Source organism: Aureococcus anophagefferens (genome assembly GCF_000186865.1).
Source record: "Aureococcus anophagefferens unplaced genomic scaffold AURANscaffold_15, whole genome shotgun sequence".
NCBI lineage: Eukaryota > Pelagophyceae > Pelagomonadales > Pelagomonadaceae > Aureococcus > Aureococcus anophagefferens.
Window position 1 is genome coordinate 237,987 of NW_008705575.1, and position 24,756 is coordinate 262,742.

General features: G+C 71.2%; 8 protein-coding genes across 8 annotated transcripts; 4 read left to right on the forward strand and 4 right to left on the reverse strand.

Annotated features, from left to right (window-relative positions):
* Positions 1-168: 168 nt before the first annotated feature.
* On the reverse strand, positions 169-1,023 carry AURANDRAFT_28905 (hypothetical protein; the record flags this gene model as incomplete). The annotated part of the gene is made up of 1 exon (XM_009040561.1): positions 169-1,023. One exon carries the CDS (start codon positions 1,021-1,023, stop codon positions 169-171), a length of 855 nt encoding a protein of 284 aa, XP_009038809.1.
* Positions 1,024-2,582: 1,559 nt separating this feature from the next.
* AURANDRAFT_71962 (hypothetical protein) lies at positions 2,583-10,619 on the reverse strand (the record flags this gene model as incomplete). The annotated part of the gene is made up of 7 exons (XM_009040560.1): positions 2,583-3,320; positions 4,928-6,647; positions 6,712-6,839; positions 7,028-8,565; positions 9,111-9,147; positions 9,958-10,287; positions 10,341-10,619. 7 exons carry the CDS (start codon positions 10,617-10,619, stop codon positions 2,583-2,585), a joined length of 4,770 nt encoding a protein of 1,589 aa, XP_009038808.1.
* A 222-nt stretch (positions 10,620-10,841) lies between these two features.
* Positions 10,842-11,732, forward strand: AURANDRAFT_29155 (hypothetical protein; the record flags this gene model as incomplete). Its single annotated transcript, XM_009040428.1, has 1 exon — positions 10,842-11,732. The coding sequence occupies one exon, from the start codon at positions 10,842-10,844 to the stop codon at positions 11,730-11,732; it is 891 nt and encodes a 296-aa protein (XP_009038676.1).
* Positions 11,733-11,746: 14 nt separating this feature from the next.
* AURANDRAFT_65498 (hypothetical protein) lies at positions 11,747-13,087 on the reverse strand (the record flags this gene model as incomplete). Its single annotated transcript, XM_009040559.1, has 2 exons — positions 11,747-12,144; positions 12,205-13,087. 2 exons carry the CDS (start codon positions 13,085-13,087, stop codon positions 11,747-11,749), a joined length of 1,281 nt encoding a protein of 426 aa, XP_009038807.1.
* A 612-nt stretch (positions 13,088-13,699) lies between these two features.
* AURANDRAFT_65499 (hypothetical protein) lies at positions 13,700-16,223 on the forward strand (the record flags this gene model as incomplete). Its single annotated transcript, XM_009040429.1, has 5 exons — positions 13,700-14,033; positions 14,233-14,386; positions 14,605-15,390; positions 15,568-15,720; positions 15,920-16,223. The coding sequence occupies 5 exons, from the start codon at positions 13,700-13,702 to the stop codon at positions 16,221-16,223; spliced, it is 1,731 nt and encodes a 576-aa protein (XP_009038677.1).
* A 493-nt stretch (positions 16,224-16,716) lies between these two features.
* AURANDRAFT_65500 (hypothetical protein) lies at positions 16,717-18,237 on the reverse strand (the record flags this gene model as incomplete). Its single annotated transcript, XM_009040558.1, has 1 exon — positions 16,717-18,237. The coding sequence occupies one exon, from the start codon at positions 18,235-18,237 to the stop codon at positions 16,717-16,719; it is 1,521 nt and encodes a 506-aa protein (XP_009038806.1).
* A 99-nt stretch (positions 18,238-18,336) lies between these two features.
* AURANDRAFT_54169 (hypothetical protein) lies at positions 18,337-19,848 on the forward strand (the record flags this gene model as incomplete). The annotated part of the gene is made up of 2 exons (XM_009040430.1): positions 18,337-19,021; positions 19,233-19,848. Coding segments are annotated over 2 exons (1,257 nt in total), but the record flags the coding sequence as incomplete, so codon positions are not given.
* A 1,343-nt stretch (positions 19,849-21,191) lies between these two features.
* Positions 21,192-23,213, forward strand: AURANDRAFT_54174 (hypothetical protein; the record flags this gene model as incomplete). The annotated part of the gene is made up of 1 exon (XM_009040431.1): positions 21,192-23,213. The coding sequence occupies one exon, from the start codon at positions 21,201-21,203 to the stop codon at positions 22,797-22,799; it is 1,599 nt and encodes a 532-aa protein (XP_009038679.1).
* Between the last annotated feature and the right edge of the window lie 1,543 nt (positions 23,214-24,756).

Here is a 24,756-nt window from a genome sequence, read left to right on the forward strand (position 1 = left end):
CAGGGCGCCGAGGGCGCCACCGACCCCCCTCAAGTTTTGCATATGGCTCCCTAGGCGCCTAGCTCGCCGGGGTCCGCAGGCGGGTGGCCACTCGATTTCGCCCGGGTCCGACTCGGATGCAGCCGGCCGCCGGCGCCCTGCTGCGCCGGAACCCGGCGGCGACGCGCTTTAAAACTTGACGACCTGGGCCGGCGCGTAGCCCAGGTCCCCGAGGACGCCCGTCACGGCGTCGGCGTCGCCGCGGGGCCCGCAGAGCGCGTCGTACATGGGCGGCGGCCCGCAGACGAAGAGGAGCGCGTCGTCGCCCGGCGGCGGGAGGTGGGCCTTCACGAGGCCCGCGTCGATGCGCCCGCGCGCGTGCGGCGACGCCGAGCCCGCGGGCTCGTCGCTGAGGACGTGGACGACCTTGAGCCGCGCGTGCTTGGCGCACCAGTCGTCGAGCGTCGCCTCCGCGAGCACGTCCCGCGACGACCGCGACCCGTAGAGCACCGTGACTTCCGTGTTGTCGTCCGTCGACCCCAGGAGCGCGTGGAGCGCCTGGAGCATGGGCGCGATGCCCGTGCCGCCCGCGAGCATGCCGACCTTCTTCGCGCCGAAGGGGAACTGGATCTTCACGTTGAAGGCGATGTGCTTGAAGTCGACCGCGTCGCCGACGTCGAGCGCCGCGAGGGCCCGGCTCAGCGTCCCGCGCTCGTAGACCTTGACCATGACCTGGAACGCGCCGACGAGCGCGTTCGTCGACACGGGCGTGTAGGGCCGCACGACGGGCTCGCCGTCGTCGCCGGCGCCGCCCCGGGCGAGGACGCAGGCGCACGTGGACAGGCCGAGCGGCGCCGACGCGTCCGGCAGGTCGAAGGTCGCGACCATCGTGTCGTCGGAGACCCAGACGCGGTCCCGGAGCGCGCAGGGCGTCCAGTCGTCGCCGAGCTGGCAGCGCCCCGGCGCCGCGAGGGCCGCCGTCGGGTCGCCCGCGCTCCAGGCGGGCTCGAGCCACGCGGCGTCGACGGCCGCGGCGTCGTACATGGCCCGGACCTCGCCCGCGGGCACGTCGCCGCGCAGCCGCGTCCCGACGGGCAGCGGCAGCGACCGCACGTAGTCGCCCGGGTTGTGCTTCGCGGCGTAGATGCCGCCGCCCTCCCACCAGTCGCCGCCCGGGCCCACGTGCAGGAAGTGCTCCGGCGCCGCGACCGTCGCGAGGCGCCGGCGGCCGCCCGAGAGGCCGACGGTGGCCAGGCGCCGCCGCCCGCCGGCGGCCGACGCCACGGCGGACATGCCGCCGAGGAGGCGCGTGACGGCGCTCATGCGATTTGTGTGGGCGCGCTGGCGGGCGCGACGCGACTGGCTGCAGCGAGCTGCGAGCGATGTGTGGGCGCGCTGGCGGGCGCGCGACGCGACTGGCAGCTCGCGGCTCGCACACTGTGGGAGACCTGGCGGCGCGCGACGCGACAGTCCAGCTCGCCTCTTGAGCTCGAGCACTTCAAGGAATCAGCCTTGAGGTTAAATTGCAGCTCAGCAATAAACCCAGCCGCAAGCGGGCAGCATGGCCGATGCGCCCGAGATCGATGGGATCCCCGCCGACGCGACGGACGCGGAGATGGCCGCGGCGCTCGACGAGCTGAAGAGCATCGAGTCTTTCCTCCGCCACACGATGCAGGACGCGGGCGTCCCAGCGCGAATGATCGACGCGTCGATGCCCGAGGCTCTTCGCAAGTTTGACGCGTATCTGGCGGAAGGAAACAGTCGGGCCGCCGCGGAGCTTCAATTTAAAAGGGACATCGACCAAGCAAGCAGCATCGGGAATCGTAGGAGCAGTGAGGAGATACAAGCAGACGCCGAGCGAACGATGCGGCTCGTGATGCTGAAGATGGGGCTGCCGCGGGACGAGATCGAATTGCAGCTGCCCGCGGCAACACGCTTCTTCATGGTGCATCTGGCGCAGGGTCATAGCCCGGCCCACGTGTTGAAGCTCTTCCGAGCTCGGAGGGAAAAAGCGAAAAAGCTTTGCCGAGAGCAATCACCTGAACTTAAGGCTGAACTGGAGGGGTGTTTGCGAACTTGTATAGAGCTTCAGGAAGACTATGACAGCTATGATCAAAACCCCGATCTCAGCGGCGCCTTGCATGTCCTAAAGATCCTCGACAAGCTCGACGACGCAGCCGCGCCGGCGCGGCAGCAAACAGCACCTGAATCGAAGACCTCCGGATGGCGACACGCGAGCGTCGAAGATTATGGAAAAGCGATGCGCGAAGCTCTCGAGGAGCTCGCGGAAAGCGACCGCGCTAAGGTCGAGGGTAGCCGCCGGTTGTACGAAGCGGCTATGTGGAAGACCTTGCCGCTCATGAATGAGAGTGTCCCGAAACACATGACGTTCGCCGACCTCGAGAGACACCTTCGGATGCATCGCCGTCAAGGCGCTCGGGTCCGTGGGGGTCTTGACGTGGCGGGCGTCGTAGGGGGTATTTAAATAAGGGTCTTGTGTGTTGTTTTTCGGCGGCGGCGGCTGCGTCTCAGGCTATGACTGCGACATCATGATCTCGACGATGCCCGGGCCGACATCGCCAAAATTTAATACTCGCCGCGCCTCAGAGGGTCAGCGGGACGCGCAGGACGCAGCCGAACTCCTCGGCCCAGCTCGCGGAGAAGCGGCTGTGGACCCTGCCCTGGCGCGTGAGGAACGTCGCCTTGTCGCCGCCGAGGCGCGCGATGACGTCCTTGGCGACGTAGACGCCGTTGTGCCAGGTCCCCGGGTGGAAGTAGACGCCCTTGCCCGCGGGCACGTAGAAGGCGCGCATGTCGGCCGGCGCGACGTCGTCGCCGCAGGCCGCGGGGCCCAGGCACACGACGAAGGGGTGCCGCCGCTCGGGGAAGAAGAGCTGCGCGCCGTCGCCGTGGTAGTCGCTCATCCAGAGCAAGATCGCCTTCCCGTCGCCGGCGCAGGTCGCCTCGTCGGCGCTCGCGACCTCCGGCAGCGCGCCGAGGCCGTCGAGGTACGTGTTGTTCGTCGTCGCGACGGCCAAGTTGTTTCCGTAGAAGAAGTCGCCCTCCCACCGCACCTCGAACCGGCCCTCCGTCGTCCCCGCCTCGTCGCCGCAGCCCGGGTCGCACTTGCGCCAGCCCTTGGCGGGCCACTGGACGATCTCGAAGTTCTTCTTCTCCACCGTGCGCTCGTCGGCGCTGTGGAGCACGTACCCAAAACCCTCCAGCGCCGCGTCCGTCGCCTCCACGAGGGGCACGTCGACGACTTTGAGGTTCGCGGGGAGCTTCGGCGCGCGGAAATTGTCCTCCGTGAACACGAAGGCGGGCTGCTCCGCCACGGCGGCCTGGGATGCGATAGCGGCGGCCATGCTCGCTCACAGTCGGTTCTTGCCCCTTCAACATCGGAGGTGCATTTTGTGTGTCGCTACGAGGCGAGTTGACTTTGTGTAAATTTTAGGCCATCAGTGCAACAAGCGAGACCTCGTGGCTTTTTCGATCACGAGCACTCGAGGCTTTTTCGATCACGAGCACTCTTCGCGCCGTCGCGAGCGGTTGACTTGAACTCTCGGAGGCATCATGCTCGGGGCTAGCGAAATCCCCATCCCCTTCCGAAGCTCGAGCGGCTCGAGCGGCGTCCCCGAGCCCGTGCCGGAGGGCCACGCCGTTACCTTCGAGGATTCGTATCGCGTCGCGGCGGATGGGGACGACGACCGCGACATCGACAACGACATCGCGTGCTGCGAGTTCACGCTCCCCGACGCGGGCGACGAGCGCCGCGCGGCGTCCCGCGACGCGAGACGCTTTTCGAGAGATGCGACGCATGGTCGGTTCTGTTCGAGAGATTCGAAGCGACGCGAGACGCTTTTCGAGAGATGCGACGCGTGGTCGGTTCTGTTCGAGAGATTCGAAGCATGTTCGTTTCTTTTCGAGAGATGCGACGCGCGGCCATCGCAGGCGGCGCTTCGAGCGCATGCTGAGCCGACGCGTCTTCCTCTTCTACTGGCTCGTCTGCGTCTTCGCGCGCCTCGCGGAGAGCGCGAACGTGCTCAGCTCGGGCCTCGGCGTGTCGCTCCCGGGCCAGCTCTGGACCGCGATCTTCGTGCTCTGCTCGTCCGCCGCCGTGACCGAGCCGTCGTTCCGGGCCGCGTGCGAGGCGCGCGCGCACTACTTGATGGCCGGCTACATGCTGACGAACCACCTCGTGCGCGTGGTGCTCCTCCACAGCCTCTCGGACGATAAGCGCGACGTCCAGGTGCGCCGCGTCTACGCGTCGATGCGGACGCCCCTCTTCTACCTGTTCACGGTGCTCATCGGGTTCTGCCTGGCCTTCATCGGCTGCGGCAAGCCGCGCTTCCAGGCCGCCTTCACCGCGGCCCACCTCGCGCTCAGCTTCCTGGTGACGCGCGCCGCGGGCGCGGCCTTCGGCCCGCAGGGCCCGATGTGGCTCGCCTGGGCGATCACGCTGTGCGCGGCGAACGGCCTCGTCTACGGCGTGCTCAAGCCCCTCTGGCTGCGCTCGCGGCGCGGCGCGAACGAGGCGCTCAAGAGGCGGGTGGAGCAGCTCGGCCGCGAGAAGGAACGAGTCGTGTGGGAGTGGCAGCTCGACGTCTCGCGCCGCGCGCCGCGGCCCGAGCCGGGCGACGGCGGCGGCAGCTCGAGCCCGCCCGACGACAGCGACCGGTCCAAGCGACTTGGGGGCGTCGTCCTCGCGGGCTCGCCGACGTCGCTCTCGGGCGTCGACCTCGACTTCTAGCCGAATAAATCCCAGGCGCATCGACATGGATCGTCGCTCGAGGCGGTTCGCGAACGTCGCGAGCGCGAGGATGCCGCGGGGAAGGGAAGGAGGTCGCGAGGACACCGACAGCGACGAGCCCCGCACAACGCCCTCGCGCGGTCCGGGGGAGCTTCTTGCTTAGGGGCGGGGGGGGGGGTCCGTCGCTCAGCCCATGACCGCGAGCGCGGCGAGGATGTCCCGCGACTCGGCGACGTAGTCGAGGTCGAAGATGTCGACGATGGACGCCTTGACGCGGGACTGCTCCTGCCAGACCTCGGACTTGACGCGGACCTTGACGACGTACTGCTTGAAGAGGAACTGCTTCATGTAGTCCTCGAACTTGCCGTCCTCGTTCTCGACCTCCTCCTTGTACGCGGCGAGGTCGTCGGCGTTGACGCCGAGGAAGATCTTCGTCGCGTGGTCGTTGAAGGCGGAGACCCAGGACTGGGCGCTGTCGTCGACGAAGGTCGACGACATGAGGTAGCGCCGCTTGCACTCGGCGTTCGTCGCCTGGCACTTCTCGCAGTGCCACGTGCCGTCGGAGTTCTGCACGACCTTCTTCTGGCAGCCCTCCTGGGCGCAGGCCTCGTACCAGAGCCTGTCGGTCTTGACGAAGTTGAGCGTGCCCTTGAAGGTCACGTAGTCGGGCTTCTCGCCGAAGCCGAGCTGCCGGCCCTTGATGTCGTCGAGGACGATGCGGTCGCCGAACGCCGCGGGCGCGCCCGAGCCGCCGGACGCGCCCGTCAGCGCGACCGTCGGCGCCTCGCGGCCGCCGCCCTCGGTCCACCAGGCCCGGAGCCGCAGGGACTCGGGGTCCTCCTGGCCGTCGAAGATGAGCTGCGACCCGAAGCCCGACGACAGCGACACGCCGCCGAAGTCGGACACGCGGAGCCCCTTGGCCGCGAGCACGGGCTGCGCCTCGAAGAAGGCGTCGTCGCGCAGCGCGAGCTCGCCCCAGAACGTGAGGCGCACGTCGTAGCCGCTGTCGTCGCAGAGCACGACCTCGCGCTTCGTGAGCTCCTGGCCCGTGCGCTTCGACGTGATCTGGCCCGCGGGGAACGCGGCCTTGATGACGCCGACGATGTCGACGTTGCCCTCGCGCGGGCCGCCGCCGTCGGCGAACATGGAGATCTTCTTCCAGTCGCCGACGATGCGCGCGATCGCGCCGTCGTCGTCCGCGGGCTCGACGGTGACGTTGCCGAACGTGACCTCGAACTCGTGGGGGATGGACGTGTACTGCTTGTTCGACGGCTTGAGGCGCCCGCTCGTCTCCTGGAAGACGTAGACCTTGCCCTCCTCGAGGAGCGGGAAGACCTTGTCCGCGACCTCCTTGAAGAACGTGCCGCGGATCTCGCCGGAGCCGTCGAGGAGGTCGACGGAGAAGAGGTTGCCCGACGACGTGGGCTTGTTCCAGGTGCGCATGGGGCCCTTGGCCGTGACCCGCGCCTTGATCGTGAAGCGCTGCTGGTAGGGGTTGAGCTCGCTGATGGACCGGAACGCGCCGCCGCCGCCCGGCGCGGCCGCGCCGCGCATCGCGGCGCCGAAGTTCGACGGCGGCTTCGGCGCGGCCGCGGGCGCGGGCCGCGCGTTGTGCTGGGGCGCGAAGGCCCGCGCGGGGGCCGGGGCCGCGGGGCCGCCGAGGGCCGCCGCCGTCGCGCTCGGGAGCGGCGCGCCGTCGGGGTAGCTCGTCGGCGCGCCGACGAGGCCGGTCGGCGCGCCGACGACCGCGACGTCGAGGAGGATGACGATCGACTTGTTCTGGATCGTGTTCAGGACGAACTTGTTCAGGCGCGCGAAGCAGCCGGCCTGGAGCTCGCCGCCCTTCAGCATCGTGGCGAGCTGCGACGCCGCCATCGACGTCGTGAACCGCGCGCCGTCGGAGATGACGATGCGGAACCTGCGCGCGGGCGCGTCGGGCCGCGGGGCGGCGGGGCGGGGAAAGGGGGCGCGCGGGCGCGCACCGGCCGGAGCCGGCGCCCGTCTGATTGTTCTTGATCTCCGTCGCGTTGATGACCTGGATCACGGGCGAGTACCCGGTGTCCGACGACGCCTGGCCCGAAATGATGGCCTCGATGGCGCCGGCGTCGATCTGCGCCATGGCGAGGCGTTCGGTTGTTGTTGTGGTGGTCTGGGTGGTCGGTGCACGGACCACGCCGCGGCGCAAAATCGAACGATGGCCGAGCACACGAGACGAACTGAGACGATTCTCGCTCGCGGACGAATGATCTTGATTGAGGGGAAAGTTGCCGTGGCTTGCACTAAGGCTCACTAGGCCACCTTACCGTGGTCCTCGTCGTCGCCGTCGTCGCCGTCGTCGTCGCCCGCGTCGTCGTCCGCGACGTCGAACTTGAGGTTGTAGCGCCGCGAGAACACCTCGATGTAGTAGGACGCGCCGTTGTAGACGGCCGTCGTGAACATGGCGATCAGGAACGCCTCGTGCGCGCGGCGCGACCGCCACATGAGCGGCGCGGGCGCGAGCGTGACGACGGTGTACAACAGCTGCGCGGCCCAGAACGTGAGCTTCGTCTTCCGCGTGCAAGGGTCGAAGTCCTCGTCGCGCCGCATGAGGCCCCCGGACACGAGGACCCCCTTGCAGAGCCGGTTCATGGCGTTCTTCCCGTCGCGCGCGATCCAGCGCAGGCTCGTCGACTCGTCGGGCGTCGATCGGAGGTACGCGGCGTCGACCACCTCCGTCTTCAGGACGTAGAGCGCCTGCCAGGCGGCGTACGCGGCGACGGCGTCCGCCGCCGCCGGGAACCCGAGCGCGCGCCCGGCGTCGCCGCCGCCGCCCCAGCGCACGGCGTAGGTCCACATCGGCGGCAGCGCGTGGAGCGCCGTCGACGTCACGTGGTCCAGCGAGTGGAAGATGAACGAGTTGCGCCAGACGAGGATCGCGGAGAGCAGGGGCCCGTTCGCGAGCGCGAAGGCGAGCGCGAACAAGCGGCCGCGCGCGCGCCCGCCCGCGAGCGCCGCGACGGCGAGGCCCATGCAGAGCGCGTTGAGCGCGTAGCAGAAGTCGAGGCAGAAGTAGGCCCAGCGCCGGCGCCGGTACGTGACGACGCGGTGCGCGAGCAGCGGCGCGAGGCTCGCGACGTACCAGGCCCCAAAGTGCTCGGGCCGCGCGAGGACGACGTACTCCGTCGCGACGACCCAGCCCACGCCCAGCGTGAAGAGCGCCTTGTCGACGGCCCGAACGACGACGGGCTCGCGCGCGCGGCGCCGGAGCGTCTTCACGCGGCCCGCCATGGCCCGCCGCTTGTCGCCGGCGACGCGGCGCACGTGGTCGCGGACGCGCGTCCCCGGGTCGCCCGTGACGGCCCGGCGGAGCGCCGCGTTGCCGGACTCGCGGAACGCGCGGAGCGCGCCGCGCCGCCGCACGCGGCCCGCCGCGGCGCGCATGGCCTCGCGCAGCTCGCGCGCGTTGAGCCGCCGACCGTCGCCGTCCGCCGCCGCGGCGCCGTCCTCGGCGCCGTAGAGCTCGCGCGCGGCGGCGGCGTTGAGCCGGCTCCCCTGGCGCACGATGGCCGGGTACGTGTCGCGCCGCCGCGCGAAGTAGTCGACGGCGGCGTCGACGCAGGCCTCGAGGATGAGGTCGCCGCGGCTCGGCCGCTGGCCGTCGGACCAGCCCTCGTCGTCGTACGCGCGCGGCTCCGGCTCGACGACGGCGCCGCCGTCGTCGTCGTCGGCGCGCGGCTCCGGCTCGAGAACGGCGCCGTCGTCGTCGTCGTCCGCGCGCGGCACCGGCTCGAGGACGGCGCCGTCGTCGTCGTCGTCGGCGCGCGGCACCGGCTCGAGGACGGCGCCGTCGTCGTCGTCTGTGGGTAGCGGCATGGGGGACGAAGGCTCAGCCATGATGAGCTCACGAAGGTAAGGTTGTCGTAACGGTGCCGCCTTCGTGCAGCCGCGGCCGCGTGTAATTTGGCAGCCCGATCGACGCGACCGCGGCCGCCGCGGCCTCGCGCGTGTCCGCGTGCTCGCCCGCCATGTGGTTCGAGGAGGACGAGGACTGCATCAACTACGACGAGTCGCCGCGCGAGGAGGAGGAGGCGAAGCGCACCTACAGCGTCGACCTCGACTGCGACGACGGCGGCAGCTGCCGCTACAGCATCACGGAGCGGTCCAAGCACAGCGTCATCCTGGGCAAGTGCATCGAGTTCTTCGCGGGCTTCGAGCCCCCCATGGACTCCGTCGAGACGGACCGCCTCTTCGAGGAGGCGCTCGTGAATTTGTGCCGGCCCGAGGAGCCCGACTTTCGGGGCGCGGACGCGTTCCTGCGGACCTTCACAGCGGGCCCGTCGCGGGGCGAGGTGCGCTGCACCTACGCCGTCGAGCGCGACTACCACGACCCGAGCCACCACACGCTCGTCGCCGTCTTCCACGTCCGCGTCGAGGCGGACCTGGACCAGGTCACGAAGACGGTGTGGACGCGGTTCCTCGAGCGCGAGGCCGCGGACGAGGCCGTCGTCGACGCGCGCTGCGTCCACGCGATCAACGACGAGGAGCTCGTCCACGAGGTCGTGCGCAAGGCGCCGAACGGAAAAACCGCGTCCGCGCTGTGCTACTCGCGTCTCGCGCGCTACGACCACCCGCTCGAGCGCGCGGTCGTCAAGACCTACAGCGTCGACTGCGAGGGCTGCGACGAGCCGGGAAACGGCCGCCTCGAGTTCCCGCTGACGGGCTACGTCGTCGACCAGGTCGGCGACGCGTACTGCATGGTGTCGTTCGCGCTCGAGCTCGCGGGCTTCAGGGCAGGACAAGAGTGATTCAACGTCGCTTCAACGTGAGTGTTCCGCGCGCGCGCGTTTCGGAAACAGCACCCATGCTTCGAGAGCGCTCCGAGAGATGATCGCTCGTCTAAAAATCAGCCGAAACGAGCGGAAAACGACCGAGAGAGGAGCCTTTGAAGTTGGGAATTTCGCACCCTTTTGCTGCCCAGGCGGGCTTCACGCCCGGCGACGAGCGCGACGTCCTCGACGGCTACGCGTCGCGGCTCGCCGACGAGGCGCAGCTCGCGGTCTGGTGCTCCCAGCTCGAGGCCGTCCTCGAGCCCCTCGACTCGCCCCGGGAGCTCTGCTCCAACGACTCCTTCAGCGGCACCTACCCCTGCCACTGCTGAGGGCGCCCGGGCGCCCGGTCCCCCCCCCCCGGGGAGGTTCGCCGCGCCGCGCGCGCGGAGAAACACCTCACGCCTTATCCCGGAGCGTGACGCCGGAGCGGTCCGTGATGATCGTCGTCGCCGTCTTCAGCGCGATCGTGACGTTGAACGAGGTCCCGCGGTTGCCCTCGACGTCGAGGAGCGAGATCCAGACGACGCGCGTGTGGACGTTGGGCCGGTCCTTGACGCTGAGCGACGCCTTGGCCCGGTAGAGCACGCTCCGGAGTGCGGCGAGCCAGTCGGCCTTGGCCTGGGCCGGCGACGCCCAGAGCACGAGCGTGCGGCTCCCGGGGTCGTAGGACCCGTCGATGTCTGTGACGGCGTTGGGGTAGCGCAGCTCGTCGCCGTCCCAGTAGTCGCCGTCGAAGGCGAAGAAGGCCGCCTTGAGGTCCGAGGACGACGCGTCGTACAGAGTGAGGTCCGGGCCCAGCTGACCCAGGGGTTCGCCGTGTCCCGGTAGGCGAAGGGCGCCGGCGAGAAGTAGGTGTAGTTGAGCCGCCCGCGCTTCGTCGTCGCGTTGAGCTTCGGCGCGTAGGAGTAGGCCAGGCGCCGCCCGTCGTCGAAGACGCCGGGGCCCGCGGCCGTGAGCACGCCGGGCAGCTGGCCCGCGAGCAGGGACGCGTAGAGATCCGCGTAGGGGTCCGACTCGTCGGCGACCGCCGACAGCAGCGCGACGAGCGCGACGGCGCAGCCCGGCCCCGCTGAACGCACCATCGTGCGGCAAGTCCGCTGCTGGGATGCACGCCCCGCAGTATCCAAATCTCACTGTGGCATCTGTGGCTTTGCGATTGGCTGCTCCCCGCGCCGGTGTTCGTCGTCCGTCGCGCCCCTCCTGGCTGCTCCCGGCGCCGGTGTTCGTCGTCCGTCGCACCCCTCCTGGCTGCTCCCGGCGCCGGTGTTCGTCGTCCGTCGCACCCCTGCTGGTCGCTTGTCGCGATGCTGCGCCCCCTGTGTGTGGTCGCGCTCTGCGCGTCCTTCGCGGCCGCCGCGAAGGTCTACCCGTCGGCCCTGGCCCACGGCATGGGCGACTCCTGCTTCAACGCCGGCATGAAGGAGATCACGGCCCTCGTCGGGAAGACGCTCGACACCTACGCGACGTGCGTGCCGACGGGCGCGACGCTCGCCGAGGACACGAACAACGGCTTCTTCATGACCATGAACAAGAACGTCGACGCGTTCGCCGCCGCCGTCCGGAACGACACGGGCCTCGCCGGCGGGTTCAACTGCGTCGGCTTCTCGCAGGGCAACAGCGTCTGCCGCGGCTACGTCCAGCGGTACAACGACCCGCCCGTGAAAAACGTGCTGTCGGTCCACGGCACGGTCGTCGGCGTCGCCGCGTTCCCCCACTGCGACCCGACGGGCCTCATGGGGCCCGTGTGTCGCCTCGTGGCGTCGCTGGCCGGCGACGCCGCGTACACGGCGCTCACCCAGGGCCTCCTCTTCCAGATCGACTACTACCGCGACCCGCTCCGCGTGACGTCCGACGCCTACAAGGCCCACTCGGAGCTCGCGGCGTGGAACAACGAGGGGAACGTCGTCAACGAGACGTACAAGCGCAACTTCGTCTCCGTGGACAAGTGGATCATGGTCAAGGCCGAGAAGGACACCATGATCCACCCCAACGAGGGCGAGCACTGGGGCGCCTTCGCGGACGGCTCCCTCAAAAAAGTCCTGCCCATGCGGGAGACGCCGTGGTATGTGGAGGACCTCTTCGGCCTGAAGACCGTCGACGAGCGCGGCGGCATCTTCTTCAACGCGACGGCCGGGGACCACATGCAGTTCACGAAGGAGGAGCTCGTCGCCTGGCTCGAGTACTACTTCCTCTAATTCTTTTTAACGAGTCAGACGACCTCCCAGTCGTCCTCGTCGTCGCCGCCGCCGCCGCCGCTCGCGTCGTCGTCGTCGTCGTCGTCGAAGCACGCGCCGCCGCGGCGCGGCGCGGCGTCGACGACCTCGAAGAGCGGCGCGCCGGGCAGCGCGCGCGCGCGGCCGACGAAGTCGAGGAAGTCGTCGCGGTCCGCGCAGTAGAACGCGAGCGCGAGGCTCGGGTCGAGCGCGTCCGCCGCTAATTTCTTCGCGTCGCGCGGAGCGACGGACGCCGCGGCGCCGGGCCCGAGCGCCCCGTCGTCGCCGACGGCGAGCGCGGGCTGGACCGTGTGCGGGTCGAGGCCGTAGACGTCGGCGCCGCCGTCGCGCGCCGCGAGCCCCGGGAAGAAGAGCGCCGCGCGCGGCCGGCCGCCTGCGTGGACCGAACTTTGACATGCTCGAGCTCGGTCACATCGACGTCGATTCGGCTAACTTTTGGACGGATCGATGGCTCTCGTCGAGTTCTCGAAGCACAGCTGAAGATTCTGGTCCGATGACGCGCACATTGAAGTCGTGTTGAAGATTCGATTCGCGCGCGGCCGGCCGCCGAGCATGCCCGCGGACTGCGGCAGCCGGAGCGCCGCGCGGAGCGGTTCCGCGTAGCGCGGCTCGAGGCGCGCGAGCCCGAGGCGCAGGGGCAGCAGCACGAGGAGCGCGCCGTCCCAGGCGCCGTCGAGGCGGCCGCGCCGCGCGGCGGCCGCCGCCGCGGCGCTCTCGCTCCGCCGCCGCTCGCGCGCCGCGAGCTCCGGCGGCGGCCGGAGCAGCGGGTCCGCGCCGTCGACGTCGAGGGGCGCGGAATCCTCCGGCGCCGGCGCCGGGTCCTCGGCCGCGGCGTCGCGCCGGCCCTGAGTCATCGCGTCGCACGCGCCCTCGACGGACAGCGGGCTCTCGGGCGTCCGGACGGCCACGCGCAGCGCCGGCCCGCCGGGCGCGTTCCGGCGCCAGTCGACGAGGTCCCGGAGCACGTGGCAGGCGACGCCGGGGCCGTACCACTCGCCCGGGAGCACGTCGTAGCGGAGGCCGCACTTTGCGAAGTTGTGCAAACCGAACGGCGCGGAATCGCCGGGCGCGTCCGCGAAGAGCGCCGCCGTCGCCAGCCTCGGCGCCGCCCCGTTTCTCGTCAGCGCGTTGCCCAGCAGCATCTGGGCGCTGCGCAGCATGCAGCCCCAGCCGGCGTCGTCCGTGAAGCCGTAGGGCGCCAGCTCCTCGAAGCCGCAGCGGTACGTGAACCAGAGCAGCTCGGCGACGGCCGCGGACCCGGCGCCGGCGGCGCAGGGCGCGCCGAGCACGACGTCGCCGCCGGCGAAGGCCGACATCGGAGGCGGGAAAGGCGGCGCGGGCGGCGTGTTCGGGCCGGTTCTTCACGGGCACATCGAGTGGAGAATCCGGCCGCCGAAGCTGCTGCGCCAGTGAACCATGCCGTGCTGTGTCGAGCAGCCCCTTGGCAGCGTTGAGAGATGGTGCCACCAACGCCCTGATCATCCACCATGGGTCCCGCGACCATGGGGGAGCGGCTCAATTTGAGCGAGCACCACAGCGTGCTGAGCGCCCAGCTCCTGGAGAAGGCGAGGCACGCGGCGACGCCCGGCGAGGCGCACCGCCTCATCGAGCGCGCGCGCATCATCGACCCGACGAACCCCGTGGTCCTCGAGCAGAGCGCCATGGTGCACCGGCGCGAGGGGCGGTTCATGGAGTGCATCGGGGACCTGCTCGTGGCGCGGCGGCGGGCCCAGCAGAGCCTCGCGCTCGACGGCTTCTCGGGCGTGCCCGACGTGCTCCGCCGCGCGCCGGAAGCGGCGAAGATGGACGCGCAGGGCCGGCCCCTCACGGCGGCGACGAGCGCGTCCGGGGCGACGGCGACGCCCCCCGGGTCGGCCCTCGCCGACGGCAATTTGGGGGACCGCTCGAAGCACGAGGTGAAGCAGTGGATGGGCATCCTGCGCCACGTCCGCTTCTTCGCGGATCTTGCCAAGCGGACGCCCAAAAAAGAGCCCGTGGAGGGCGAGGCCGAGGCGCCGAATCTGCTCGCGGAGGTCGCCAAGGTCGTCACCGTCGTCCACTGCGGCGGCAACGACCTCGTCTTCGCGCAGGGCGACGAGGGCCACTCGTTCTACGTCATCTACTCGGGCGTCGTGTCCATCACGCTCAACCACGAGGTCGACGACGGCGCGGGCGGCACGACTTCGACGGAGATCGTCGTCAAGCGGCTCCAGGCCGGCGACGCCTTCGGCGAGGCCGCGCTCGCCGAGGGCGCGCGCCTGCGTGGAATTCAACCGCTGGTTTGGGCGGTCCTGACCAAACTTGAGAATTCTCTAGCTCGGTCACATCGAAGTCGATTCGGCTGATTTTTGGACGAATCGATTGCTCTCGTCGAGTTCTCGAAGCACGGCCAAAGAGCTTGCGTCGAAACTGTCGCGTATGCTCACATTGAAGTCGGGTTGAATATTTGATTTCCACGCAGGCGCGCACCTCCGGTCCGCGAACGCGCGCGCGAAGACGACGTGCGTGCTGCTGTCGCTGCCCAAGGACGACTACAACCGCATCACGGCGGCGGCGACGGCGGAGGACCAGATCATCCGCGCGAAGCACCTCGCGGCCTGCCCCATCTTCCTCACGTGGCCCGCGCGGCGCCTCGCGGCGCGGAAACCGACCGCCGGTTCGGGACGTCCCGACCGAACGTTGGAACTGCTCGAGCTCGGCCACATCGACGTCGTTTCGGCCGCTTTTTGGACGACTCGATCGCTCTCGTCGAGTTCTCGACGCACAGTGGACGTGCGTGTGTCGAAACATTCGCTCACAGTGAAGTCGGGTCGAAGATTCGAGTTCCGCGCAGGCGCCTCGCGGACGTGAGCCGGCGCTGCGTCGTCAAGCTCTACGACGCGCACAGCGTCATCATCCGCGAGGACGACGTCGCGCCCGAGCTCTTCATCATCAAGAGCGGCGTCGTCAACCTCAACAAGTCCGTGCCCGAGAGCTTCTGCCGGCCGCGCGAGCCGCGGCGGCGGTCGCCGGGCCGCGTCGACGACGTGAGCTTCGAGGCCGAGCCGCCGGGCCTCTGGGTCGTCCAGCGCAACTGGAAGGACCTCGGCGACCACCACCTCTTCGAGCCCGGCGAGGGCACGGTCGAGATGCTGGTGGCCGTGCTCGGCAGCGGCCAGGTCTTCGGCGAGCTCGCGGTGCTCGACCCGAACGGGCGGACGCCGAGCAGCGCCGTCGCCGTGACGAACGTCGAGGTCTACTGCCTCTCCAAGCAGGCCCTCGCCGACGTCGAGCTCCTCTTCGACCTGCCGGTCGTCAACTACCTCAACGAGAGCCTCATGCTCAACAACCCGCCGCACAAGAAGCTCGGGTCCTACTACCGGAACCGGCGGGCGTGGCAGGACGCCAAGGGCCGCGTCCTGCGCAAGGTCATGTCGGGCAAGTGGCTCGCGGCGCGCGCGGCGGGCGACGCGGCGCGCCGCGCGGAGCGCGCGGCGCGCGACCGCGGCCGCGACCGCGGCGGCGGCGGCCACCGGGCGCTCCGGCGGGCGGCGAGCGAGGCCGGCGACGGCGGCGACGGCGGCGACGAGCAGCTCTGGACGAAGCGGCCGCCGGCCGCGCGGCGTTCGCCCGCCGGCTCGTAGTCGGCCCCGACCGAACGTCGCGCGCCTCCGGCTCGGTCGACGTCGATTCGGGCGACGTTTGGACGGATCGATGGCGCTCGTCGAGCGCTCGACGCACGGTCGACGCGCGCGCGTCGAACCTGTCGCGCGCGCGCCCGTCGACGGCGGGTGGAAGAATTTCGCGCGCCGCGCAGGCTGCTCGGCGAGCTGCCCGCGTCGCCCGAGGGCTCCGTCGCGTCGACGCTGTCCGGCGCGGCCGGGAGCCGGCGGCGGACCAAGGTCGAGGACTACGACCGGGAGGCGCCGTCGCGCAAGTCCATCAAGCAGCGCGGCTCGCTCCGCCCCGCGTGGAAATCAAATCTTCAACCCGACTTCAATGTTCTCTTATGAGGAAGTTTCGATGCGAGTCCTTCGGCTGTGCTTCGAGAACTCGATGAGAGCAATCGATTCGTCCAAAAATCAGCCGAATCGACTTCGATTTGATCGAGATAGAGAGGTTTGAAGTTTTTGCTGGACAGGGCGTTCCACTGGTTGATTTCCACACAGGCTCCACCTCGGCCGCCGCGCGGGGCCCCGGAGCCCCGGCGGCGGCGGCGAGTCCGCGTCGACGTCGTCGCTCGAGAGCGCCGCGGCCCGGCCGGGCGACGGCGCCGCCGCGGCGGACCGCGCGAGCCTGGGCACCAAGGCCCAGCTCGACGCGAAGCTCCGCCGCGCCGAGGCCGCCGAGGCCGCGAAGCGCGGCGCCGCGGGGCGCCGCCGCCGGTCCGGGGCGCTGCCCGAGCTCGACCGCCGCGCGACGGCGTCGTCGCCGGAGCCGCCGTCGGCGAAGAAGCGGACGATCCTCAAGTAGGCGCGCGTGGGGGGCTAGGTTCCACTTTACTGCCGTGATTCGCCGGCAGGTGCAGGTTTACTTGCTTTGCCGGAGGCGTCGCAGGTTTTTCGTTTGCCGCAACTCGATTTGCCGGCGCCGCTAGTTGCGGGAAACGGCGAGTTTCCGTGGTAAATTGAAGTAAAATTGCACCTCAACTTGAAGTAAACTACGATATACTGGCTGCCAAGCCCCTAACACAACCAGCGCCGTCCTCGCAGGAGGAACCGTAATATCCGCGCCAATGAAGCAGAGTTGATTTCGGTCGTTCCCGCGAGTCACGCGCGCCGCGTAGTACGCGGGACGCCACGGCTTGAAGGGCCTCTCGGCCGCCGAAAAACCGGCCCGGCAGTAAACTCGCCGGCGGCAAATCACCGTCAAAGTAAAACCCGAAAAACCTGCCCCTGGACCGTCGCAGGTTTTTAAGTAAAGTGGAACCTAGGTGGGGGGTTCGGTATATTACCGAAGCCCGGCCCTAACACCCGGCCATGGCCGCTCGCGCGACGGCGCAGGCGGCGGCGGCGGCGACCGCGGCGACCGCGCGGTTGGCGCGCGTCAGCCGCGCGAGGATGTCGACGTAGGGCTCGCCGTCGAGCACGGCAAAGGCCGCGGGCGGGGGCGCGACGGCCGCCGCGGCCCGCGGCGGCAGGAGCCTCGCGGCGACCGCGTTCGCCGCCACGCGGAGCGCGAGCCCCACGAGGAACAGCTTCGAGCGGACCCGCGACTGGTCGTACTGGAAGGGGAAGCCGATCTGCACGAGCTTGGCGACGGCCCGCGCCGCGGGCGCGCGGGCGCGCTGGTAGGCCCACGTCGGCCGGCGGCTCGCGGCGAGCGCGTCGCCGAGCGCGGCGACGTCCTCGAGCGCGGCGTTGCAGCCCTGGCCGAGGTCCGGCGGGAACGCGTGCGCGCTGTCGCCGACGAGGAAGCAGTCGCAGTCGCCCGCGCGCGCCGCGACGGCCGGCGTGTAGCGGGGCCGCGGGAACGCGCCGGCGCCGGCGCGCGCGAAGCGCGACGCCGCGTCGGCCGACACCGCGCCATTAAGCTGCGGAAACTGCTCCCTGAGCCACGCGAGCACGTCGTCGCCCGTCTCCAGGTCCCAGACGCTGTGGCCCGCGGCCCTGATGACATTCGCCGTCCGCGGCAGCGCCGGGTCGCGCGACGGCAGGAGGCCGAGGCGGACGCGGTCGCGCTTGTTCGTCGCCTTCGAGGGCACGACGTAGGCCTGCGCGGACGCCGTCGCCACCCGCGCGCCCGTGCGCAGGTCCGTCGCCGCGAACGCCGGGTCGACCTCGAGCATCTTGTAGCGGAGCCCGCCCGACGGCGACTCGAGCTCGACGGGCTCGAAGACGCGCGGCGCGGCCGCGCGCCGGCCGAGGAACGACCGCACGCGCGACGACGCGCCGTCCGCGCCCACGAGCAGCCGCGTCCGGTAGGCGGCGCCGCCGGCGGACGCGACGACGGCGCCGCCCTCGCGCTCCAGGCCCTCGAGCGCCGCGCCGTACCGGAGCGAGACGCCGCGGTCGCGGGCGCAGTCCGCGAGCGTCGCCAGGAGCGACGCGCGCGGGATCCAGATCGCCCCGGCCGCCGCGGGCCGCGCGAGGAGCGGCGCGACGGTCTCGACGCCGCGCGCGTCGGGGTAGAGCCGCGACACGGTGTAGTTGCCGTTGCTCACGCCGCGCGCGGCGACGGCCGCCGTGAGGCCCGGGTGCCGGTCCGTCCAGCGCTGGCCCCGCGCGTCGACGAGGTAGAGGTAGGCCCGCTCGGTCTCGAACGTGTCGGGCGACGCCAGGCGGTCGAGCGCGACGACGCGCTCGTAGCCGCGCGCGCGCAGCTCGATCGCCGCGGCGAGCCCCGCGGGGCCGCAGCCGACGACGACCGCGTCGACGTCCTCGACAGAGGCGGCCGCCCGCCGCGCGCGCGGCGCGCGCGGCGCGCGCGGCGCCAAGAGCGCGCCGCAGGTCGCGATCAAACCGAAGGCGAGGGCGTGGCGTCCCATCGCAAGCTCGTTGCGCTCGATTGTTGAACATATGTTGAACAGTATGATGAACCCGCAAATTGCCACTAGCTCCGCTCGCGCCGCCCGCCTGCGCACGAGCGCCCGCAGCGCGTCCTCCGTCGCGTGGCTGTCGCAGCCGACGATGGCCGACGCCGCTGCCGCCGAGGCCTTCTTCGCCGCCGCGCCCGCGTCGCAGCCCGACGCCGCGACCGTCGCCGCGCTCGAGGCCTTCGCGCGCCGCGTGCGCGGTACGGAGCGCCCCCTCGCCGTCGTCACGGCGGGCGGCACGACCGTGCCCCTCGAGGCGCGCACGGTGCGCTACATCGACAACTTCTCGACGGGCAACCGCGGCGCGGCGCTCGCGGAGTGTCTCCTCGAGCGGGGCTACGCCGTGCTCTTCCTGCACCGGGCGACGTGCGCGTTCCCCTTCGCGCGGCGCCTCGAAAAGGCGCTCCGCGCGGACCCCGGGGCCGCGCTCGCCGCGGTCGCCGCGGGCGACGCGGCCTACGCAGCCGGCGCGGCGGCGCTCCGCGACGGCGCGCGCTTCGCGGCGGCGCCCTTTTCGTCCGTCCACGCCTACCTCGGCCTCCTCCGCGCCGCGTGCGCCGCGGTCGCGCCGCTCGGGCACCGGGCCGTCGTCGTCTGCGCCGCGGCCGTCAGCGACTTCCACGTCGCGACGCCGCCGGAGCACAAGATCCAGAGCACCGGCGGCGCGGGCCTGACGCTGGAGCTCGACGCCGTGCCCAAGATGCTCGGGCTCCTCAAGCCCTGGGGCGCGTCTTGCGTCGCGTCCTGTGTGGAAATCAACCACTGGTTTGGGTGGTCCTGACCAAACTTGAGAATTCTCTATCTCGGTCACATCGAAGTCGATTCGGCTGATTTTTGGACGAATCGATTGCCCTTGACAAGCTCTCGAAGCACAGCGAAAGAGTCTGGTCCAAACCGTTCGATTACGCGCACATTGAAGTCGAGTTGAAGATTTGATTTTCACGCAGGTCGTGTCGTTCAAGCTCGAGACGGACGCGGCGCTCGTCGACGCCAAGGCGGCGGCGGCGCTGGAGCACTACGGCGTCGACGGCGTCGTCGCGAACCTGCTCGACTCCTACGCGACGCGCGCGACGGTCCACGCGCCGGCCGCGTTCGACGCGCCGCTGCGCCTCGAAGACGCGCGGGGCGTCGACGGGGCGCTCGCGGACGCGATCGTCCGCATCCACGGCGCCGCGGGCGCGCCGCCGCCGCCGGACCCCCTCGCCGTGCGCCTCGTCGACGAGGTTCATGTCGATGTTTGTATCGACGCGCTCCTCGCGGCCGCCCGCGCGGACGTCGACCGCCGGTTCGGGACGCCCCGACCAAACTTTGACATGCTCGAGCTCGTCGACGTCGATTCGGCGGAGTTTTGGACGAATCGATCGCTCTCAGCGAGGTCTCGGAGCACGGCCGAAGAGCTCGCGTCGAAACCGTTCGATGACGCGCGCGAAGTCGGGTTGCATATGTTTGTTTCCCGCCCAGGCGGCCGCGGACGGCGGCGACGCGTGCCTCGACGCGAAGCTCGCGGCCGGCGTCGCCGTCCACCACGTCGCCGCCGCGGCCTGCGGCGTGCCGTCGTGGCGCAAGGTGCCCGGCGAGTGGGGCGACGACTACGGCCCCGTGGAGCGCGGCGGCGCGCTCTGGTTCGAAAAGGCGGGCGCGCCGAAGACGCGGTCGCGGATCCTGCTGCTCCACGGCGGCGTCCACTGCTACTACAGCGCCAAGGCCTACGCGCCGCTCGCGTCGCGCCTCGCGGCGCTTACGGGCCTGCCCGTGCTCGCGCCGGACTACCGCCTCGCGCCGTCGTGCCCCTTCCCCGCGGCGGTCGACGACTGCGGTGCCGCGCTCGCGTGGCTCGCGGCCCACGAGCTCGACGGCGCGGGCGCGCCGGCGCCGTCCCCCGCCGACGCGCTCTTCCTCGCGGGCGATAGTTCCGGCGGCGGCCTCGCCGTCGCCGCGGCGCTCGCGAACGGCGCCGCGGCGTCGCGCGCGCCCGTCGCGGGCGTCGTCGGCTTCAGCCCCTGGCTCGACCTCACCTGCGGCGGCGAAAGCTACGAGACGCGCAAGTTCGACGCGGCGACGAAACGAGGCGACCCCGTCTTCAACAGCGGCGACGCGGAGACGGAGCGGGACGAGACGCGCGAGGTGCTGTGCCGGAAATCAACCGGTGGAACGCCCTTTCCAGCAAAAACTTCAAACCTCTCCATCTCGATCACATCGAAGTCGATTCGGCTGATTTTTGGACGAATCGTGTTTGCTCGGCGAGTTCTTTCCGGACAGTGAAGAGAGTATGTCGAAATCGTGCAAGCACATGCATATTGAAGTTTTGTTTCCTGCCCAGGCGAGATGGCGGCGGCGTACCTCGCGGGCGCGGACCCGGCGGACCCGCGCGCGTCGCCCGCGTTCGCGCCGGACCTGTCCGCGCTGCCGCCGACGCTCTTCGTCTGCGGCGACGCGGACGTCGTCCTCGACGACGCGCGCGACTTCGCGGCGAAATGCGACAACGTCGACGTCGACGTCTGGCCGCGGCTCTGGCACGACTTCGTCATGTACACGGAGGGCTGCGGCACGGGCGCGCCGCTCGCCGAGGCCGACGTCGCGCTCAGGCGCGCCGCGCGGTGGATGCGGAAGCGCGCGCCGGGCGTCGGCGGGCCGGACGTGTTCGACTACGCGGCCGAGGACGCGCCGGCCGCGGCGCCGGAGAAGCCCAAGGCGCGGCGCCACCTCCACCACGGCGGCTACCACTGGCGCACCTGGCGCACCTGGCGCCACCGGCGCCGCGGCCACGAGGACACGGGCGAGCCCAAGGGCGGCGGCGCAACCGCGGCGGACTACTGAGTCGTCGAAGGTAAACTGCGCTGCACTTCCGTTCATGAACGCCTTCAATTCGACGATGTTGAATTCGCTGCCACAAGCGAGAGATGGCTAGCTCTCGCATGCTCTCTCGCATCGCTCCGAGCATGCTCTCCCGCGCTCGCCGCGTTGCCGATGCGCCGCGCGCCGCCGCGTCGCTGCGCCACGCCGCCGCCGCGTCGCTGCGCCGCGCGTCGCGCCGCTTCGGCGCGGCGCCGCGCCTCGCCGTCGCCGAACGGTCGGCGCGCTACGCCGAGCTCTCGAGCGACGACGTCGCGGCGTTCCGGACCATGACGTCGAGCGTCCTCGAGGGCGCCGAGGCCTGCCGGCCCTACAACGTCGACTGGATGTCCAAGTGGGAGGGCCGGGCCCGCGTCGTGCTGCGGCCGGCGTCGACGGCCGAGGTGAGCGCGATTCTAAAATACTGCGACGCGCGGCGGCTCGCCGTCGTGCCCCAGGGCGGCAAGACGGGCCTCGTCGGCGGCTCCGTGCCCGTGCACGACGAGGTCGTGCTCTCGCTCGCGCGCATGGACCGCATCGAGGCCTTCGACGCGGACACGGGCGTCGCGACGATGGAGGCCGGCGTCGTTTTGGGCGACCTCGACGCGTTCCTCCGGGAGCGGGGCTTCGTCGCGCCGCTGGATCTCGGCGCGTCGGGCACGTGCACCGTCGGCGGGAACCTCGCGACGAACGCGGGCGGCGTGCGCTTCGTGCGCTACGGTTCCCTCCGCGGGTCGTGCGTCGGCGTCGAGTTCGTCAAGGCCGACGGCACGGTCGTCGACTGCGCGTCCGTGCCGCTCCGCAAGGACAACACGGGCTACGCGCTGCCGCAGCTATTGATCGGCTCCGAGGGCACGCTCGGCGTCATCACGCGCCTCGCGCTCGCGGCGCCGCCGCGGCCGAGCGCCGTGTCCGTCGCGTGGCTCGCGTGCGATGACTTCGACGGCGTCCGCGGCGCGCTGGCCCTCGCGCGGCGGCACCTCGCGGAGGTGCTGTCGGCCATCGAGTTCGTCGACGGCAACGCGCTGCGCGCGGTCCTCGACCGCGAGCGGGACCTCGACGACCCGCTCGCCGGCGGCGCCGCGCGCTTCCGCGTCCTCGTCGAGTGCGCGGGCAGCGACGGCGCGCACGACGGCGCGAAGCTCGAGCGGTTCCTCGAGGCCGCGTTCGACGACGGCTGCGTCTCGGACGGCGTCCTCGCGCCGAGCGCCACCAAGGCGGAGCGGCTCTGGCGGCTCCGCGAGGGCGTCTCGGACTCGATGACCGCCGCGGGCTTCGTCTACAAGTACGACGTGAGCCTGCCCCACGCGCACCTCTACCGCCTCGTCGACGAGTGCCGCGACCGCCTCGCGGCCGCGGGCTTCCCGGACGGGGAGGAGATCAACGTCGCGGGCTACGGCCACGTCGGCGACGCGAACCTCCACCTCAACGTCTGCGACTTTTTCGGCTACCGGGAACCGCTCCGGGCCGCGCTCGAGCCCTGGGTCTTCGAGCGCGTCGCCGCGCTCGGCGGCTCCGTGAGCGCGGAGCACGGCGTCGGCCAGTGCAAAACCGACTACCTCCACCTCAACAAGCCGCCGCCGGCGCTCGCCCTCATGGCCGAGCTCAAGCGGGCCATGGACCCGAACCTCATCCTCAACCCCTACAAGGTCCTGCCGCCCGCGCTCCTCGACGAGCCCTAACACCGATTCGGATACTTCTCGCGTCGTCGCCGGCCATCCTAGAACGCGGTCGTGAGCTACCACCACGTCTTCGTCCACGCTTCATCACCGCCATCCGGCCTCGGGTCGAAAGAGCAGAGCAATTGCAGAGCACGGGGAGCCAGATTTTCGGACACGATATTATTATGGCAGCCCCGACCCGCGCGGAGCTCGACACGATGCTCGCGACGGTGCTGGCCGTCGGCGGCCCCCACTCCCTCGAGATCAAGGCGACGGCGCTCCTCTGCTTCGGCTACGTCGACGCGGCCGGCGCGTCGCGGGTGGTCTACATGGACGGGAAGCGCGACGGCGCCGCGGTCATCGCGAACAAGTGCGAGGCCGCCATCGCCTTCGCCAGGCCGTCGCGCCTCGTGCCCCGGGGCTTCTACGCGCGGGAGCGCGCGGGCCGGGGCGTTGTCGCCCACGGCCTGAACCTGCTCCGCTTCGGGGCGGGCGCGACCGTCGCGACGTGGGCGCTGCTGCCCGCCGTCCTCGCGCTCCGCGCGGCCGCGGCCTGCCTGCCGCCCTGCAAGCGGCCCTGCACGGCGGCCTTCTTCGCGCTCCTGAACTGCTACTTCGCCCTCGCGCGCGGGCGCACGTTTTGCCTCGGCTTCCAGGGCGGCGCGCCGATCTTCGACGAGTCCGGCGCCGTCGTCGCGGCCTTCGCGGCGTCCGGCGCCCTCGGGTCGCAGGACGAGGCGTGCCTCGCCGCGGGGCTCGAGGCCGCGGGCCTCGCGCGACTCGACGGCGACGACGGCGCGCTGCGGGGCTTCGCCTGGAAGGCGGCGCCGTCGAAGTAACGGGTCTTAGGCCGCCCCGCGCGCGGCCTCGCGGAGCTTGGCGACGTCCTGCTCCGGCGCGGCGCACGCGTCCGTCCCGCAGGGGAAGATTGTGCCGGCCGCGCGCCCGAGGGGCGCGACGTACGGGTCCGCCGCTGCGCCGTGGGGCCTGTGTGCAATGGACGGATCGATTGCTCTCGTCGAGTTCTCGAAGCACAGCGAAAGTGCTCGTGTCAAAACATTCGCATACGCGCACATTGAAGTCGGGTTGAAGATTTGATTTGCACACAGCGGGTTGCCCCGCGAGGAGCGCCGCGCGCGTCTCCGCGTCCGAGTTCACGGACATGCCGTCGACGAGCGGCGCGCGGTTCGCGTCGAAGCAGAACCGGTCCGCGGCGCGGTAGCTGTTCTGGTGGAGCACGGAGCCCGAGTTCGTCAGGCACCGGAACCGGCAGAGCTCGAAGTCGGACGCCGCGCCTCGGAGCACGGCGTGCGTCGCGCCGCGGCGCACGCGGTCCCGGGCCGGCGCGGCGGCGTCGGACACGCAGCACGCGACGCAGGCCTCGTAGGTCGCGCAGCAGCCGCCACCGGCGCACGCGGCGCACGGCGGCGGCGGCGCGCCGCAGCAGCAGCCGCCGCCGTCGAGGCCGCCGGGCGCGCAGACGCCGCCGGCGCTGTCGACGACGGCCGTCGGCGACGCGCCGAGCGTGTTCCGGCACCGCCGCGCCGCGGGCGCGCGCGCGGCCGCGGGCGCCGCGGGCGCCGCGAAGCGCGGCGCGCGCTCGGGCCGCGCCGCGGGCCGCGCGGGCGCCGCCGCGCCGCGCGCGGGCCGCTCCCGCGCCGCCGGCGCCGGCCGCGCCGCCTTGGGCGACGCGCGCGGCGCCGGGAGCAGCGCGCCGGCGTGGGCGCAGACGATGCCGTAGAGCGTCGTCAGCAGCAGCAAAAAACCGACGACGCGCAGCGCGTCGCAGCGCGGCGGCCGGCGCTTCGGTGGCGTATGCGTCGCGGACGTCGGACGCGGCGCAGCGGGCCGCGACGCGACCGGGCTGGTCGGGTTTATGCGCGCGGCTGGCCCCATCGTAGAGGCCCGCCTTCACGGCTCGAACTGCTGCGGCAGATCGAGATCTGCGGCAAGGTTTCGGCGAGCAGTTTCGAACCGC